The sequence below is a fragment of the Macrobrachium rosenbergii genome, chromosome 50 (genome assembly GCF_040412425.1).
Source record: "Macrobrachium rosenbergii isolate ZJJX-2024 chromosome 50, ASM4041242v1, whole genome shotgun sequence".
Lineage (NCBI taxonomy): Eukaryota > Metazoa > Arthropoda > Malacostraca > Decapoda > Palaemonidae > Macrobrachium > Macrobrachium rosenbergii.
This window is the reverse complement of record NC_089790.1, coordinates 27,099,949-27,116,653: the sequence shown is the minus strand read 5'-3', so window position 1 is coordinate 27,116,653 and position 16,705 is coordinate 27,099,949. Positions and strand designations below refer to the sequence as shown.

The following is a 16,705-nucleotide window of genomic DNA, read 5'->3' as shown; positions in this document are numbered from 1 at the left end:
TATTTTATTTAAGGTTAAATTTAGCCATAATCGTGAGTCTGGCAACAATATAGGACAGGCCACCAACAAGCCATGCTTAAAGTTTCATAGGCTGTGGCTCATACAGCATTATATCGAGACCATTGAAAGATAGATCTATTTTCGGTGTCCTTGATTATACACTGTACAGAAAACTCGATTACGCCGAAGAAACTTAGGCACATTTTTGCTTGTTTTCTCTTATAGAGAAAAAGCACTCAGCCAGTTTGTTCAGCTTTGCAGTCTTACGGTGAATGAACTACAGACAGTCTTCGGTTAATGGCGTTTCAGTGCTTGGCTAACAATGTTGTTAACCAGATTTTCGGTGCCGGTAAGTGATTTTCGGCATTGGTAAGCGGTTTATTGGTGTCAGTAAGCAGTTTACGGCGCCAATAAGTGGTGTATTGGCGCTTAAGAAGTCATAAATGCCATTTATTACCATAATTGTCAGCAGTTTTTGGTTATCGGAGATTTTCGGTTAGCCGCACTCAGCCAGAATTGGAATCCCGTCATTAACCGGGGACTGCCTAGTGGCAAGTCTTCTTGAGGAGTTTTGCTATTAAAGCTGGAAATTTGTTAGATACCTCCTTTGCAACCTGATTTTAGATGAGTTTTCATATGCCAGGAATAAACATTGCAGTTTGCCATTCTGTGGCTGTTTATTCAAGTTAAAGACAAAGAGTGTCATCTCCTTCCTTTGCCAGAACAGTTCATCCCTTCTCAGGGATTCAGGGAGATCCAGGTAAAGCTCTTCTTTTCCGTTCCTGCCCTAAGGACTCTCCAGGAATTAAGGAAACTTTTTCTTCCTGTCCATCCTCACATGAATTGCTTGTGAGACAGAATTTCAGCCAATGGGAAGCAAAGTTTTGTTCTTTTTCCATGAGACCAGCTTATTAGGCTTTTCCTTACTGAATACAATTGGATGTCAGCACATCTACAATAGGCAGGATAGAGAATCAAGCACAGTTTGTTACCATTTTCGTATGGATATGGTACAAGGTGATTAGACTTGTAATCTTTGATCATGGGGTAGCAGTGAGATCAATAATCCCTACTTCAGATAAAGGTCCTGATTTTGTAGATTTTTAGCCTTCATTTATACATACATTTGCTTCTATTTGATTTTTCTTGGAAATACACTCCTTCAAGGTTATACCTGTTTGTCTTACTTGGCAGAAGCTATTCTTTTCTTCAATGCTGTTTTAGAGAATACATTTCGGCAGCGAGTTGCTCTTCTGTGGCATTCCGTTTGACATGAAGCAGAAATTGGACTTTGACACTTGGAGTCACTTTACATATCTAGGTTTATGTCTCCAACACAGCTCCCTTTATGTGCCTGAAGGGTGTGGGTTATCATACATTGATCTTAAGTTTCAGCATAACCTGCTTGTTCCATTCAGCCAGTCTAGGGTTTTATTAGCTTGATTTTTCCCACCTAGATTGTCATTTCAATTTCAGTTAATTAAATTACAGTGAAAAATTTTTTTCAACATGTAATTTTTAGGGAGAATTAATTTTTTCATACAGACTGGTTCTTACAGTGACCGTTCCCTATTCAGTTCCATTTTTTCTTGCAACTCCTATATCAGACTTTACACAAATGAACTGTGATCACAACTAAGGATCATCTGAGCATACACAGTGGTAACTACCATCTTTCTCTTTTTCAGAGGGATTTTAGTTTCCATACAATTTATTGACTACAAATTTCGGTTATGTAATAGGTTTTATGAAACAAAAACTTTGTTAAAGATTAAATTTCTGTCAAATATAAAGAAAAATTAGATTTCTTGCATTCCATTTAAATCAACTTTTCCTTGTGTATTATTTGAAACTGCCAAGTAAATTGTGTTCATGGATTTACCAAAGAAAGCTAATTTGAGCTTATGGTGGAATTAAATGGAATGTCTCACTTAAGGATAAAAATCTGTTTGTCGACCTTTATTTTATTGATTATTTGTTTGCAAAACAGGTAGTTATAAATACAGTAAATAATTGTTCTTTCAACATCAACTCACAAATGATATTGACAAAACATGAAATAAGAAATTGGCAAGGGAAAACATTTGGAAATTCATGTATCAGATAAATTTCAGCATAAAGACAAGAAGGTAAATGGACCCTTTATTGCTTATGTATGTATTTCCATTTGTTATTTTGATCATAAAAAGCAGGGTGCACTTTCATATACAAGAATGCTGTAGTAAATATATTTTTGTGTTCACTATTGCATTTTGAAATTGTGAAAAGGAAAGGGCACAACTTTGTCAATATACTTAAACAGTGTATAACTTATTCAGAATCTTATTTTTCTTATGCTGACTTTGTAAGAGGGCAAATAATACTGCATATTTTGTTTTTAAATGTGTTGCCAATGTCTCTTCTATTTGCTTATTAACAGGGAAATTTTGGTTGTTATATTAAGGGTTACTGTTCATGTATTTCACTAAATAACAGGTATTGCTATTCCATATTGTTGCTAAAATACTGAAGTAAACAAAATTGAATACTGTATAAAAATTTTGCACTTCAGTCCAAAATCAGTTTTTCTTTTGCATGAAAATTTAGGGATATCTAACCAATTCACTTTGGCTTCATGAATATTTTCTGAGCAAGCATCGTGAATATGTTGCAACCTATAACATATTAACTTTATGATACTAGCTGATATAGAATCAAATGGTAAGTTTATGATATCAGTATGATCAGACAGGCAGTTATCATGAGAAATTGACTCATTTAAATGCTTCATAGTGAACCTTAGAAAATTTTACTGCTAAAAGCAAGCACTGGAAATGCTTGAACTTTTGCCAAGCAAGGAGAGAGAAAGTAATATGTGTGATTTGCTCTGAAAGAAAATGGAACAGTATATCAGACTTCTTGTTTTACGTTGTTACGATCTTCGATCTTGAAAACAGAGGTCTTAATATACCTTCATATTTAGGATATGCATCCATCTGCATATTGTATTCATCAGGAGACTTGGACTGTTTGAGTTAAATTTGACTGGAAACAAGAACACACATTGTGATTCTGTAAATGATCTCTACCTTTATGAGACAAATTTTGCTAGTATTATTATATATCTACTGTATTAAGTATTGGAAGCAGCCCCTCTTTTAAAGCATTGTTGCGTTTATAGTCAAAAGCCCTTATTGTAGGCTTGTAAATTTCAACTTACTTGTTGACAATTATTGTAATTGTATTATTAAAGGTATTTTAGATGCATTCTTTAAAACCAATAACATCTATATCACCATACGTTTCTTAAATAAATGTGAAAAGAAAAGTTTGCATATCCATGGACAGCAAATCTTTAGATGTATGGTTGTCCCCCGATATTCGCAGGGGATGCGGACCACACCCACCCGCAAGTACAGGCAGTCCCCGGTTATCGGCGATCCGGTTTTATGGCGCTTGTCTAGCGACGACGGTAACCAGATTTTCAACACCGCTCTCCGGTTATCGGTGCCGATCTCCGGTTATTGGTGCTGATCCTCGGTTATCGGCGGCGCTGATCCCCGGTTATCGGCGCCAATAACCAAGGATCGGCGCTATTATCGCCGATTTTCGGTTATCGTCATGCTGCTGGGAACGGAATCCCGCCGATAACCGGGGACTGCCTGTACTGAAAAATCTGTGAATACTGAAACACCTCTAAAAATGCTTCTAACTGCCTGCTTTAATAGTTCCAACACCAAAGAGCCCCTCTAAAATGCTTATAACTACCTACTTTAATAGTTCAAACACCAAATATACCTGAAACTATCATCCTAAAACATTGTCATGAAAATATGAAAATACAGTAATTGCTCCATGAAAAAATCCATGAGTAGGCAAGTTTTCCCCCAAGTAATGTGGATATATGTTTCACAGAAAAATCTGCGAATAACTGAAGCCGTGAATGCTGAACCACGAATAAGCGGGGGTCAACTGTAATTCTTCTTTCATTGTTCTATTGTTTTATTCATTTGGGGTGAAGAGTTGTTTCAAGTATTTTGTTGTACATTATTTGAAGATTAAATAGGTCTGAAGTTGACATTGCACCTTATGTACAGGTACAATATTTCTTGTTGGCCTTTGTCATTATTGTTGTATAATTTGTAGTTTTGCTGTCAATAAAGCCAGAGAAAAACTCTCAATATCAAAAGCAGTCTCTGTGAGAAGGAAATTTATTGTGCATGTAGTTTTTTTCAGGATCATCTTGATGAGAATTTTAAATTCACTTATTCATTAGCCATCTTGGTATCAGTGTTTATGCCTTGTTCATGAACAAATGAAAAAGGCATATTTTAGCTGGATCACATGTATAGTTTATAGGTGAATCTGACATATTTAGAAAAGGGTCTAGATAAGTTTGGATTATGAAGACCATGTTGTAATAATTTTTATCATTTAGATTTTTTGTTAGTTTTGTTGTAAAAAAAATTTTATTTTTGTTGATTACTATTGGTTGCAAGTTGTAAGGTGATGGGCAACTTCTGTAGTCTCAAGCACATTTTAAGGATTCCTTAGTATAAAGCAATCTCCACCTAAGTGTTCCCCTCCCATACCCCAGTCATAGGCCTTTCCATTTTATGAAACTATATACAGTTATTACATGACTGTTATTATATCTGGATTTTGACTTCTCCAGACTTTGCAGCCTCCCTTTAATAACAAGTATGTGAACATTTGGAAGTATTAAATGTTATTACCTTCTTACATTCCTTAGTGCCCCTTGGTAATGTGACGGAGACTCTACAGAAGCGACCAGCACCTAAACCCCCTGCTGGTTCCCAAAACACCTCTTTCTTCATGCCCCGCTTCTCCAGTCATTCCCGCACGCCTTCCGATCCCATGCTGGGAACTTCACCCTACCACCCAGGCCTGCCCCATAACAACAACAATAATGGTAGTGGTGGTGGGGGTGGTGGTAGCCTGGGAGGGATGGGCCACAAGAGGAGCCCATCAACAGATTCTAGTAATAGTGTGTTTTTCCCACAACCTTCTTCCTCTTCCAACAACACTACTTCCTCCGGGACTACACGCTTCTCTCTATCCCATAATTTGCCCCCTGAGGCTACTTCAGGTGAGGGGATTGGTAGCCTCTTTCCGTATTGCTTTCTTGGCTCTCCACTAGCACCTTTTGGGCTTTCTTTATTTTTGAGTAGTGTAGTTTACATGATCATTTCTTTTTAGACCTTGTAATTTTTTAGCTAAATTCCATGGATAATTAAGTAGAGTGCTCAAAATTAAGGGTGTGTTACATTTTTGTTTGATTAACTCTGAATGATCCTGAGAAAGTGAAATAATGCATTTCTAGATTTCTTTCAGTCTTCAAATGTCTATTTGCATCTTTTATGCTTAAAGATTGTTTACTTTGCCACTGTAAAAGAATGTAGCTGTGTGTTATAATTTTTGTCTCTATCTTTGTTGAAGCCCTTACTAATTATTAATGGTCTAAGCAAAAAATTATTTAAATTAAAGCTTAATCTTAACCTTTCACAAGCAGTGGTGTGTTTAGTAAGAATTTAACCATACATACATTTGTGTGTAGCATTTTTACCTGCACTTGAATTTAGAACTTAGCGACATGACTTGGTTAAAAGGATAAATGCTTTTAATTCTTCTATATAACGGCTTTTAGGAGGCATTATTGTCCTTTAGAATTACTCAAAAAATCACTTTCATCTCACATTGTAAATGCAGGGATACTACCATAGACCACAACATTTATAAAGGAACAAATCGAAATAAAAGGAAAAAATAGGTTACTTGGAGGTGTAGTATATACAAATACTGAAGCCATATCCTGCACAAAGAAAACCTATAATATACACATGTACATTTAAGACAACAGATAGTCAAGAATGCTTATACTAAAAGAATGTATTTTTATTCAAGCTCATTGCATCTACTGAAATCATTGCCGTTTTCAAAATTGGCAAAAGAAGATTCTCCTTTAAATAAGATTAAATGCTTTTGACTTAGATTAGATGAAATGGAATTATTTTGGTGGGTAAATGCTTTTGACCTAGATTAAATGAAATGGAATTATTCTGGAACCCACCACATATAGTCATGAAAGGAAATGCAAATGTGAATAAAACAGCCAAAATTACTTATACAGTAACTGGGGAAATTTCCATAATTAAATAGCATCGTTGAAGCCCCCTTGTAATGTATTTATGGTAGAATTAGATAATTAGCAAATGGAAGCAGATTAAGTATGTGGTAGGGTTATTGTTATCCTCTCTGCAAAAAGGACAATGTAGAATTGCAGTGCAGTGCTCTTTTCCGATTAAGAAGTGGTAGCACCTGTTTAACCGAGTTGTTTAAATATGTACCCTTCATAGTCCAGCCTTTCTATGTCTAGGATGTTTTGTGAAATCAACTGTACAGGTAAACCTTACTCGGAAATTTCCCTGATGTTAACCAAAATTGAGTGACGTGTGTTGGGCACAAGTCCAGAATATAGTTTACCCAGATCTTGAACTTGCCAACATAATCAATCACTAAATATTTAAGCAGATGTAATTTATTTAAACAGATGTCATTTATTTAAGCCATATGATAACTGTATCCACTTAAATAGCTGAGAAGTGGCCTGATTGAACTAACTCAGCATTGACGATGTGATGCATAAATCATTACCCTCCATGGCGTGTAGTATTTACCATTGATGAAAGTTAAAATATCATTTGGGTTTTTCCAGCATTAGTTTTTCATTCATATTAAGTGTGTTCATCAGTTGCATTTCAAAACTGAAGGTCTGACTCAGTTACATTGGGAAACAGCCCAACTTTGGAATTCCATATACATTAACATAAACAGTAATTCACACACAACAGTTTTGTGCTTCTTCTGATTATGAGTTAGATTAGATTTGCATTTAAGGAAGTGGGTAAGCTTAGTAAATGTTGCCATGTTTGCCAGGTCAGATTTGCATTTTAGTAAGTGGGTAAGCATAGTAAATGTTATTTTTTCCAAACATTTACAGTATACAGTACATTTTTTAAGTTGTGAACAGGTACATAATGTTTTGTAGTTAGGTGGCTTACTCTGTCAAATTTTATTTCAAATTGATAATGAAAATAACATCAGGGTCTCTTGATTATGTCTTGTCATTTAGGTTTTTTCATTAATTTGCTATTTCATATAAGAAACTGTTGAAAGTTGAAAATTCTATATCATACAGCATAAGTGTTTATTGTTATAAACAACTGATGATTATTTTTCAGTGCTAGAAAAGAAAGAGTCTTGTTTGAACAGCAAAAAATAATTTGAAAAAGATTCCATTTACAAATGATATATAGGAATATACCTTTTAGGAGAGTTATACTGCTTACTGTTTAAATATATAGTTTCTTGAAAATATCTGTAAAAGAATGTCGTTTGTAAGATAAAAAAAAAAAAAATGGTAAGTAGAACTTTTAAAAGTGCAAGTGACAGCTGTGTTAAAAGTGAATTTTACAATCTGAATATTTTTTCTTATTCTTATTTATGGGATTCATATTGCTTCTTCTATGTTGATTTTTCTTAAGGTTTCAATGTTGTACTTAGGAATTTTTTTATTTGCTTTTGTGCATGAAATTTACAAATGGAGATCCTGTTATAGAGTAATTGTATTTTGTGGCTGAAAATCTTTGCATCCATATGGCATAGCAGTGCAGTACATAACTGAGATGGATACTTGGTTGTTAGATGATTATGAAATATAAAATTGCATGGTAGAATAGTGTTGTAGAGATTTCTGATTTTTCCTTTTATTTGAAGGAATGCACATTCCTTCAAGAATTCATTATTCTGAATACGTATTTAATTTTTTTATGATATACCCCCAGTACTTTCTTAAGGGTTTTGTATATTACTTATGTAATAGGCAACAAGCTTCAGTAGTTGTAAAACTTAAATCATTTTGCACTAGTTATTGTTTCTTTACTGAATGTTGCAATTCACCGGGCTCAGTCAGCTTCCTCCTTTTGCCTCCAACCCATGCCACAATAATTGTTAATACTGTATTGTTTGTAGTCTGGCTTTAAGTGTAAATACCCTTTTATTTTTATGTTATTTGTATTAACATCATAAAATATCTTTAATATGCCTTTAATTACAGCATCAGTAATATATGGCAAAAGAGAGAGAGATTTTTGGCTAACAGAATTGCAGTCTGGCACAACTGAAAATTCAAGTAGTGTAGTATCATGCTTAGAATTGTGTATTGATAGCCTAAGTTTACATAAAGCACATCACTTATAGTATTGCCGTAAACTATTTTTTTTTTTAATTACGATATCTGTAGTATAGTTCTGTAAGGAAGGAAGGAGAGAGAGAGAGAGAGAGAGAGAGAGAGAGAGAGAGAGAGAGAGAGAGAGAGAGAGAGAGAGAGAGAGAGAGAGAGAGAGAGAGAAACATTCGTACGGTTATCTAATCTTGTTTTTAAGATTACATGATGCTTACTCTTACAATGATATGAGTAAAAAAGTAGTATTTTTTTAATTAAAGCAAGCATATGGAATAAATATTTATTGAGATTGACCATCAATACTAGTCTTTTATGGATAGGATGTAATTTTTAAAATTATGATGGCTTGAAAATAATTGTTTTGTAACTACATTATATACAATAAATACTTATTAAGTAAGCTAAAGACTCAGTCTTTGTAGCATGGTGTAAGCAGTAAATTTTTTTTTATTTTCTATGTGTATATCTAAGGAAATTCAGTATTCTTACACTTACAGAAATGAATATTAAGAATTTTTTCCATATAACAAAAAAAGGTTCCATGATACATTATACGAAAATCCATATTAAGATATTTAATGATGATAACAGTAGACAAGTGTAGGCATGTAAAAAAATCTGCTTTGTTTCCACACATGCACCAATACTGTACATTGCAGCTGTGTGTTGTACATGACCCTGACAAGCTGATTTGTTGACACCATGGTAAAAGCGAGTCATTTGAGCCAACCCTTTAGTTTAAACATTTGATCTCTGTAGTTTGCTTTAAATAGATAACTCTTAATATCAGTATGTTAATACAGAAGTTTTTTAATTGTTTCATCACAAACCCATTATTTTGGCCTGTTTGTGCATGAATCCCATATCTAATTCTAGTGTAGAAGAATAAAGGTAGTTAAGGAGGTTAGCACATGTGCATGAGTTTTGTTAGGTCCTCAGTTTAACTGGATCATATTGTGTGCCTGCCAGCTGGTCGTTTCCAGAGATTCTAAGATTATTGGAACTGGATTTCTGTTTGACATTTCCAGTTTTGTTTTTTCCTTTAATCTGGTAGTTTTCTTCAATAAGTGATGGCCCTTACTAATTTTTTTGGTTAAATTTTCTGGTAGGGATTGAGGAACTCCTTAGCTTCTTGGTCTTCTCCTAAATACAGTCTGTGTATGTAGTGTTTGGTCAGTTTTGGATGCACTCCTGCGAGACTTCAGATTACAGTAATTGCCTTTTTAATTTTAATATAGGTTTAATATTAATCCCAGATATTTGGTTTACTTGTGCTTTCACATTGTTTTTAACCTGACAGCTTAATTGCACTGACTTCATTACAACTTTGCAAAATACTTCCAGTTACAGTATTTTGCTTCATTTTACGATTAACGTGCTTTAACATTGTTTTCTTGATTTTACCTGTCACTTTCAGATTAAAACTAAGTAGCTAACCCAGTACAGTAGTTATTTTTTTATTTTACTCTTAATATGCCAGGGGGATTTTTCTACAAGCATTTCCGTATAATTTACTTGTTTTTTCATCAATTATTTCTGCTGTTAGTGGTGCAGGCAGACTTGTTATGAACTAGCTTTTGCCAGGGACTATGCTGAGTTCCAGAATTAGACTTTTCTTTGCAAGGATTGTCTCAGTTCCAGTGAAACTTTGTTCTGGGAGAATGCATTAGAGTGACTCTAGCAAGGTCAGAACTTCATCTATGTTGGAGGTTTCCATGGTTCTATTTTGTGCTGTAGTCCCTCCCTGCTTGTCAGCCAATCATAATGATGTGGTATTCAAGTGCCTAGGTTTCCTGCTTTACCTTGTTACTTCTGGTGTCTTCAGTGCTTGTGCTGTTTGTTGACTTTAACTCCTATTTCATTACATCCTTTACCTGAATGGACAACAGCAGTACAAAAGGATATGCCCTTTTCTTCTTTTGTATACAGTATAGGAGCAACTGTTTCACCTGTTGTCATGTCACCCAGCTGAGTGTAGCACACACTGATTGGGTTCCAGAAATAGTTATATCTTCATTTGGTATTTCTCTGATGGCAGTACAGTACAATAAAAAATTTTATCATCATTTTGCCAATCCCAGGCGCTCCTTTAGGATGTAGGGGACTTCAGCTGAGGCCTTAGCATTCAGCTGTTGTTGTCTTTGTTCAGTCACCTGTCCAGTCACACCAGCATTTGATGCTCTTTTGCTCTCAGCCTTCTGCCATCAGCCTCGCTTATGTCGCCAGTTGTGTTCTGGCCAATCCTCAGTTTTGGCTGGTCTTCATGTGTTTGACACACTGCCACTAGTTTTCCTTTAGTAATTTCATACCTTCCTTTGGCCATGCACCCAGAGAAAATCTGTGTTCACCTAATGCTGGGCCCATTCCTGTTATGAGAAAAGCTCCCGATTTGTTGGTTTATGCTTCCACCTACACATGATCATCACCATTTATCTGGATCCAGCTCAGTATCAGCATTGTTTTTGCTTGGACTAAATCCTCATTCCAGTCTTATCAGGCACTTGTGTTCATCCATATCATGCTCTCCAGCAGCCTCTTGATCTCCTCTGTTGTTCGTGTGCTTCTGAAGAGTTGCTTGCTCTCCAAGTTTTTCTTGTATCCTCTTTTTAGCCACACACCCATGTCCACTCTGGAGCCTCCTCAACCATTCAGTTCATAAATTCAGGAGCTTCTTCATAGGGTGGAACCTTGTCATAACCTCTTTGGTTCCAACAGATCTTAGAAATGTACGGCCTCTATATCCATTTAATACATTCAGTGGGAAAATGGCTTCTCTGCTAAGACAAATTGCAGCCTCCAAAACTGGAAATGTATCTATGATCAATTTTCAGCCAAATTGTAAGAAAGGTTCCTGTCTCATTTTTTTTAATTCAGGCATGCATTCAAGTCTCCTCTTCGCAAAGATTTATTGTATGCTCCACACATTTCTGCAAGTCTTTCTTTGAGGATTTGGTACTGGGGACCTTTTTTACAGTAAATGTCAAGGTTTTTGTCCTAGTTCTTCAAACAACTTGGTGACTCTTGGTATAGTTTGGCTTAGAAAAAAATCTCAAAGTTTAGACAATCACAGCATAGAGGATTCCCTTGATTATCTGCAGTAATATACCCAAGGCCCTCACATTTTCTCACAGAATTTGACTTTTTTCTTCTTCTTCTTATCCAAAGATTCAGTCCTTGATCCCTAAGTCATATTTTATGCCTTAATTTCAGCCAAAGTAAATTCAGTTTGTTGAAAATTTTGCAAATTGTCAACTGAAAATTTTTATTGCACTTAACCCTTAAACACCGAGCCTCTATTTACAAAAACGTCTCCCGTATGTGGAAAAAAAGTTTTTTTCAAAAAATCACAGCACGCTTAGTTTTTAAGATTAAGAGTTCATTTTTGGCTCCTTTTTTTGTCATTGCCTGAAGTTTAGTATGCAACCATCAGAAATGAAAAAAAAGGGATTTTGACAGAGGAAAAATCTATTTCTGAGTCCAGTCCCGTGTCAGCCGGTGAAATTCCATTACAGCACGAATTTCTAGGTATAACAATGCTAGATATACCAGAGAAAAAGAGCTTTCAGGAAAGCTGGGGTTACTACCCCCAGTCGAGCGTCTTCTAGGAAGACGTCGGTATAATGAAGGGTGAGTGAAATACCACTACCACGGAAATATACTCGAAAGATCTCTCCTTATCAAAACCCCCGGAAAAGAGCGGTGAGCCGTTACAGCCCCCACACTCAACACCCGCCAGGACGGCGACACCAGCGCCACCTACTTCATTCCATTTTCTAGCACGTGACATATTCGTTTCTTTTGTGTGCTCGTCCCCTTATTTGGATTGTTTTCTTCATCTACAATGGCATCGAGCACCTTTTCCATCTCTAAGTTAAGTACCATCTTCTTGTGGGGTTTTTGTTCTGTTTTATTGGCTGTTTTGGTCTCGTGTTTTCATAAATATTGAGATCTTATTATGACGCCATCACGGCGTCCCCGCCAGCCATGTCGACCGTGAGGCGACTCCTTCTGTTCTTTCGGATGGAGTTGTCTCCTCAATCGTTATAGAAAGATTTTAACCCCTTGATTTCCTTCCTGGTGGTTCCTTGCGGTGGCTCCCCTCCCTTTTTAGTTTTTGAATTGCATTATCGGCCTATCGGCCTTTATTAGGGTGATGCCCCGTCCAAGTACCCCAGGTTGGGTTCATTTTCATTTTGGTCTCAAGTAGGCTATTATTTTATACTTGAAGATGGTGCTCTTCTTTTATTTTTAGTATATTTATTTATTTTTTTATTGTTTTTTTGGTTGTGTGGTTTGCCTCTGGTGGTAGCGCCAGCTCAATCGGCCGCTCCCCGAGGTAGGCTACGCTCCTAATGAACTTAATTTGATTTTATTGTTTATGTGTGATGGTATTTTGTAGTGTAAGCTCCATCCCCTTGCCCTGGGTGCGGAGATCAGGTTGAGGGAGTTTTGGTTGCTGAAAAAAATATCATTATCATATATAAATATTGGAATATATGACAGGGAAAAAAAAACCAAAATTGTATACAAATCGTGCTGTAAGCACAACGGTTAAAGCTAATGAGTTAATTTTTTTTAGTTGTATTGTACACTAAATTGTGATGATTTTGGTATATAACAAATTGTAAAACGATCAAAGCAACACAGAGAAAATATTATCACAAAATGATGCATGAATTAAGAACATGGACGTAAAAAAATGTTTTTAAAAAATTCACCATAAATCGAAATATTGTGCTAGAGACTTCCTGTTTGTTGAAAAATGAAGCTAATTGGTTGAATATTACTAGACTGTAAGTATTTTAGCTTACAATTGCAGTTTTCGACCATTTCGGTCGAGTTAAAGTTGACCGAAAGTCGAATTTTTTCTATTTATCGTGATTTATATGAAAATATTTCAAAACTGATAAAAGCTCCAACCATGAGTTATTTTCTGTTGTATTGTACATGAAATTGCGCACATTTTCATATATAAAACTTTATGTAACGACTAATATAAAATGGTGCAAATATTACGACAACGAGACGAAAGAGTTTCTGAGATGTTCGGCTGAGTTACCGCGCAGACGTAAGGAAAATGTTTTTTAAAAAAATTCACCATAAATCGAAATATTGTGCTAGAGACTTCCAATTTATTGCAAAATGAAGGTAAACGATTGAATATTACTAGAATGTAAGAGTTTTAGCTTACAATTGCGTTTTTTTACCATTTCGGTCGAGTTAAAGTTGACCGAAGGTTGAAATTTTGGCAGTTATCGTGATTTATGTGAAAATATATCAAAACTGATAAAAGCTACAACCATGAGCTATCCTCTGTTTTATTCTACATGAAATTGTTTTATTCTACATGAAATTGCGCACATTTTCATATATAAAAGTTTATGTAACGACTAATGTAAAACGATGCAAACATTACGACAATATGACAAAAGAATTTCTGAGATGTTCGGCTGAGTTACCGCGCACAGACGTAAGGAAAGTTTTTTTTTTTTTCAGAAATTCACCATAAATCGAAATATTGTGCTAGAGACTTCCAGTTTGTTGCAAAATGAAGGTACATGATTGAATATTACTAGAATGTAAGAGTTTTAGCTTATAATTGCGTTTTTGACCATTTCGGTCGAAAGTTAAAGTTGACCAAGCTTGAAATTTTGGCAGTTATCGTGATTTATATGAAAATATTTCAAAACTGATAAAAGCTACAACCATGAATTATTTTCTGTTGTATTCTACATGAAATTGCGCACATTTCCATATATAAAACTTTATGTAATGACTAATATAAAACAGTGCAAACATTACGACAACGTGATGAAAAGAATTTCTGGCGCGGACGTAAGAAAAAAGTTTTTTCAAAAAATTCACCATAAATCGAAATATTGTGCTAGAGACTTCCAATTGGTTGCAAATGAAGGTACATGATTGAATATTACTAGAATGTAAGAGTTTTAGCTTACAATTGCGTTTTTTTACCATTTTGGTCGAGTCAAAGTTGACCGAAGGTTGAAATTTTGGCAGTTATCGTGATTTATATGAAAATATTTCAAAACTGATAAAAGCTACAACCATGAGTTATTTTTTGTTGTATTGTACATGAAATTGCGCACATTTTCATATATAAAACTTTATGTAACAGCTAATATAGAACAGTGCAAAAATTACGACAAAATGACGAAAGAATTTTTGAAATTTTCGGCCGAGTTACTGCGCGGGCGTAAGAAAAAAAGTTTTTTTTTTTTTTAAATTCACCATAAATCGAAATATTGTGCTAGAGACTTCCGATTTGTTGCAAAATGAAGGTACATGATTGAATATTACTAGAATGTAAGAGTCTTAGCTTACAATTGCGTTTTTATTCCATTTCGGTCGAGTCAAAGTTGACCGAAGGTTGAAATTTTTGTAGTCGACGTGCACGGCACGTCCACTTGGCACCCAACAGACAATTTTAGTCGACGTATGATACGTCCAGTAGGCGTTTAAGGGTTAATTACTGTATAAAATTTTGAAAATAGTATAAGAGGAATTGACTTAATACAATTTTTTTCTCACTTCAGAAAAAATATATATGGGGAAATCATATAATAAATGGGAATTTTTCCCCTAGCCTAGATAAACTGCACTGTAATTATTGTGCAAATGAGGAGCATCCATCTTTTCTTCATATATAGCAGAGAATTTTTAAGCAGGTCTCCTGAATTTTTTGTGCTTGATTTTCTCTCGCTTCCATTTATTTGTATTTAATGTTTCTGGATTTGGGGTCATTATTACAGTAGAGTACAGTATACATAAGGTAGTGTTATGGTATTGTGTGATAACACAGTGATTTATATTATGAACTCGTAGATAGAACTTGAAAAATATATGAAAAGATACTACTAACATAGAAATCTTGCCTCCGAACTAAGTTGTGAAGGTTTATAAAGCAGAGCCACATATTTCAGATGTATGCTGATTCCCTTTGTCTTTTGTCACCTATCTATTTTGCATGATCCTAGTTTGTTACTGTAACTCTGTATTTGTTCCTCTACCCATGAAATAAGGTGTATAGAGCTCTACATTTGACCACTGGTGACATAAAATGAGAGGATGCTGATGTAATTTTGTGATTCTTTTCATATCAAAGCCCTCGTTACAATACCCTTGTATGTAATTTTTGGCTCTATTATGGGTCACTATCTTTAAAATATACTCTTTTAAAGATACAGTGTGAGGAATTATGTAATATTCTTATCTTGATACCTCTCGGCCAGTGTAGCTAAGGCCCCTTAGATTTGCCACAATATTTTTGAAATATGCTTTGTTGGTGCTTTTGCTGTTTTTTTTTATTTTCTTTCCAAAACCATACTGTACCTGCTTTTTCATATATTTGAAAGCTTTGTAATGCTTGCTTTTATATTATACAATAAGTTACAGTTAAGCATTATGTTAATTTTGTGATTATTATTAATAATATACTGTAGTTTCATTTATTATTTGTCAGCCTTCATGTAGTGTTCAAGGCTTTTTCACTTACTTCAGATGGATTTATAGATGTTCATGTTGAATTGGAAAATTATGGATATAGCTTTGATTATGTGGTATGAAATCATTATATATTAGTTGTGATTCCAGGTAGCACAAGTGATGGACGACCTCTTGACACAGATACATCACCTTCATCTTCACCTCAAGAATCTCCTAATACCTTTATTAATGGTCGATCAACAGAGTCACTTTCTTCACTTGTCTCAGATGATCCACGTCCACCACCCAGAATGGTCAGTATTTCATTCTTTATGGTAGCTTATAAACCTTCATAATTATCTTTATATATTCCTTGATGCAAAGAGGTGGGTGTGTGTGTGATGCATATCTTAGTGTACATATTCCTTGATGTAAAAAGGGGGGTTGTGTGTGTGATGCATACCATAGTGACCAATTCAAGGGTTCTTGACATTTTCTCCAACCAGTAATCTGATGCTGAATATAAAATGGCTCGTTGTTCCGATAGGAATACGAACCTACGCTTTTGCAGATGGAGTACTCGGTGCAAAGCACGCTGCAGCTGTCTGCCGACTTAAAATGCCAAATGAGTAGCCTTACCTGTGACCTGAGCTGGGGCTAGCTCCCCCATTTTGTTTTCAGCAGTCTCAGTGTGTGGTTGTCTGATGACATTTGTCTCGTGTAGTTTTGCTTATGTGTGTCGTGTTCATGCCCTTTCTTCGCTTTTGCTGCAGCATCTTGCCTTTATCGTGCCGTATACACCTCAAGTAGTCTTGCGCCTTAGTGTTGTGCACCGTACAGTTCTTTAGTATGGAAAGAAAGTTCGTACAATTCTTTTAGTATGGAAAGAAAGTTTTGAGCAATTTCCACTGTGTGACCTAGCCACTTGGGCAACCTCTTTTGTCTGACTTAGTCTGTGATACCCGCATGAAATGTCCATTGCTCATTCCTTGTGTTTTCAGTGACTACAGAGGAGGA

General features: G+C 35.3%; 1 protein-coding gene across 4 annotated transcripts in view; it reads left to right on the top strand.

Moving 5' to 3' along the window:
- The window catches only part of Asap (ArfGAP domain of ASAP), a 289,381-nt gene that overhangs the window by 262,614 nt on the left and 10,062 nt on the right, over positions 1-16,705 (top strand). For 2 of the 4 annotated variants that reach the window (XM_067094338.1, XM_067094337.1), the window contains exons 18-19: positions 4,733-5,089; positions 15,857-16,002. In XM_067094338.1, the coding sequence (XP_066950439.1) occupies positions 4,733-5,089; positions 15,857-16,002 (503 nt within the window). The remainder of the gene's footprint in view (positions 1-4,732; positions 5,090-15,856; positions 16,003-16,705) is intronic. The other 2 variants (XM_067094340.1, XM_067094341.1) reach the window with 1 other exon arrangement.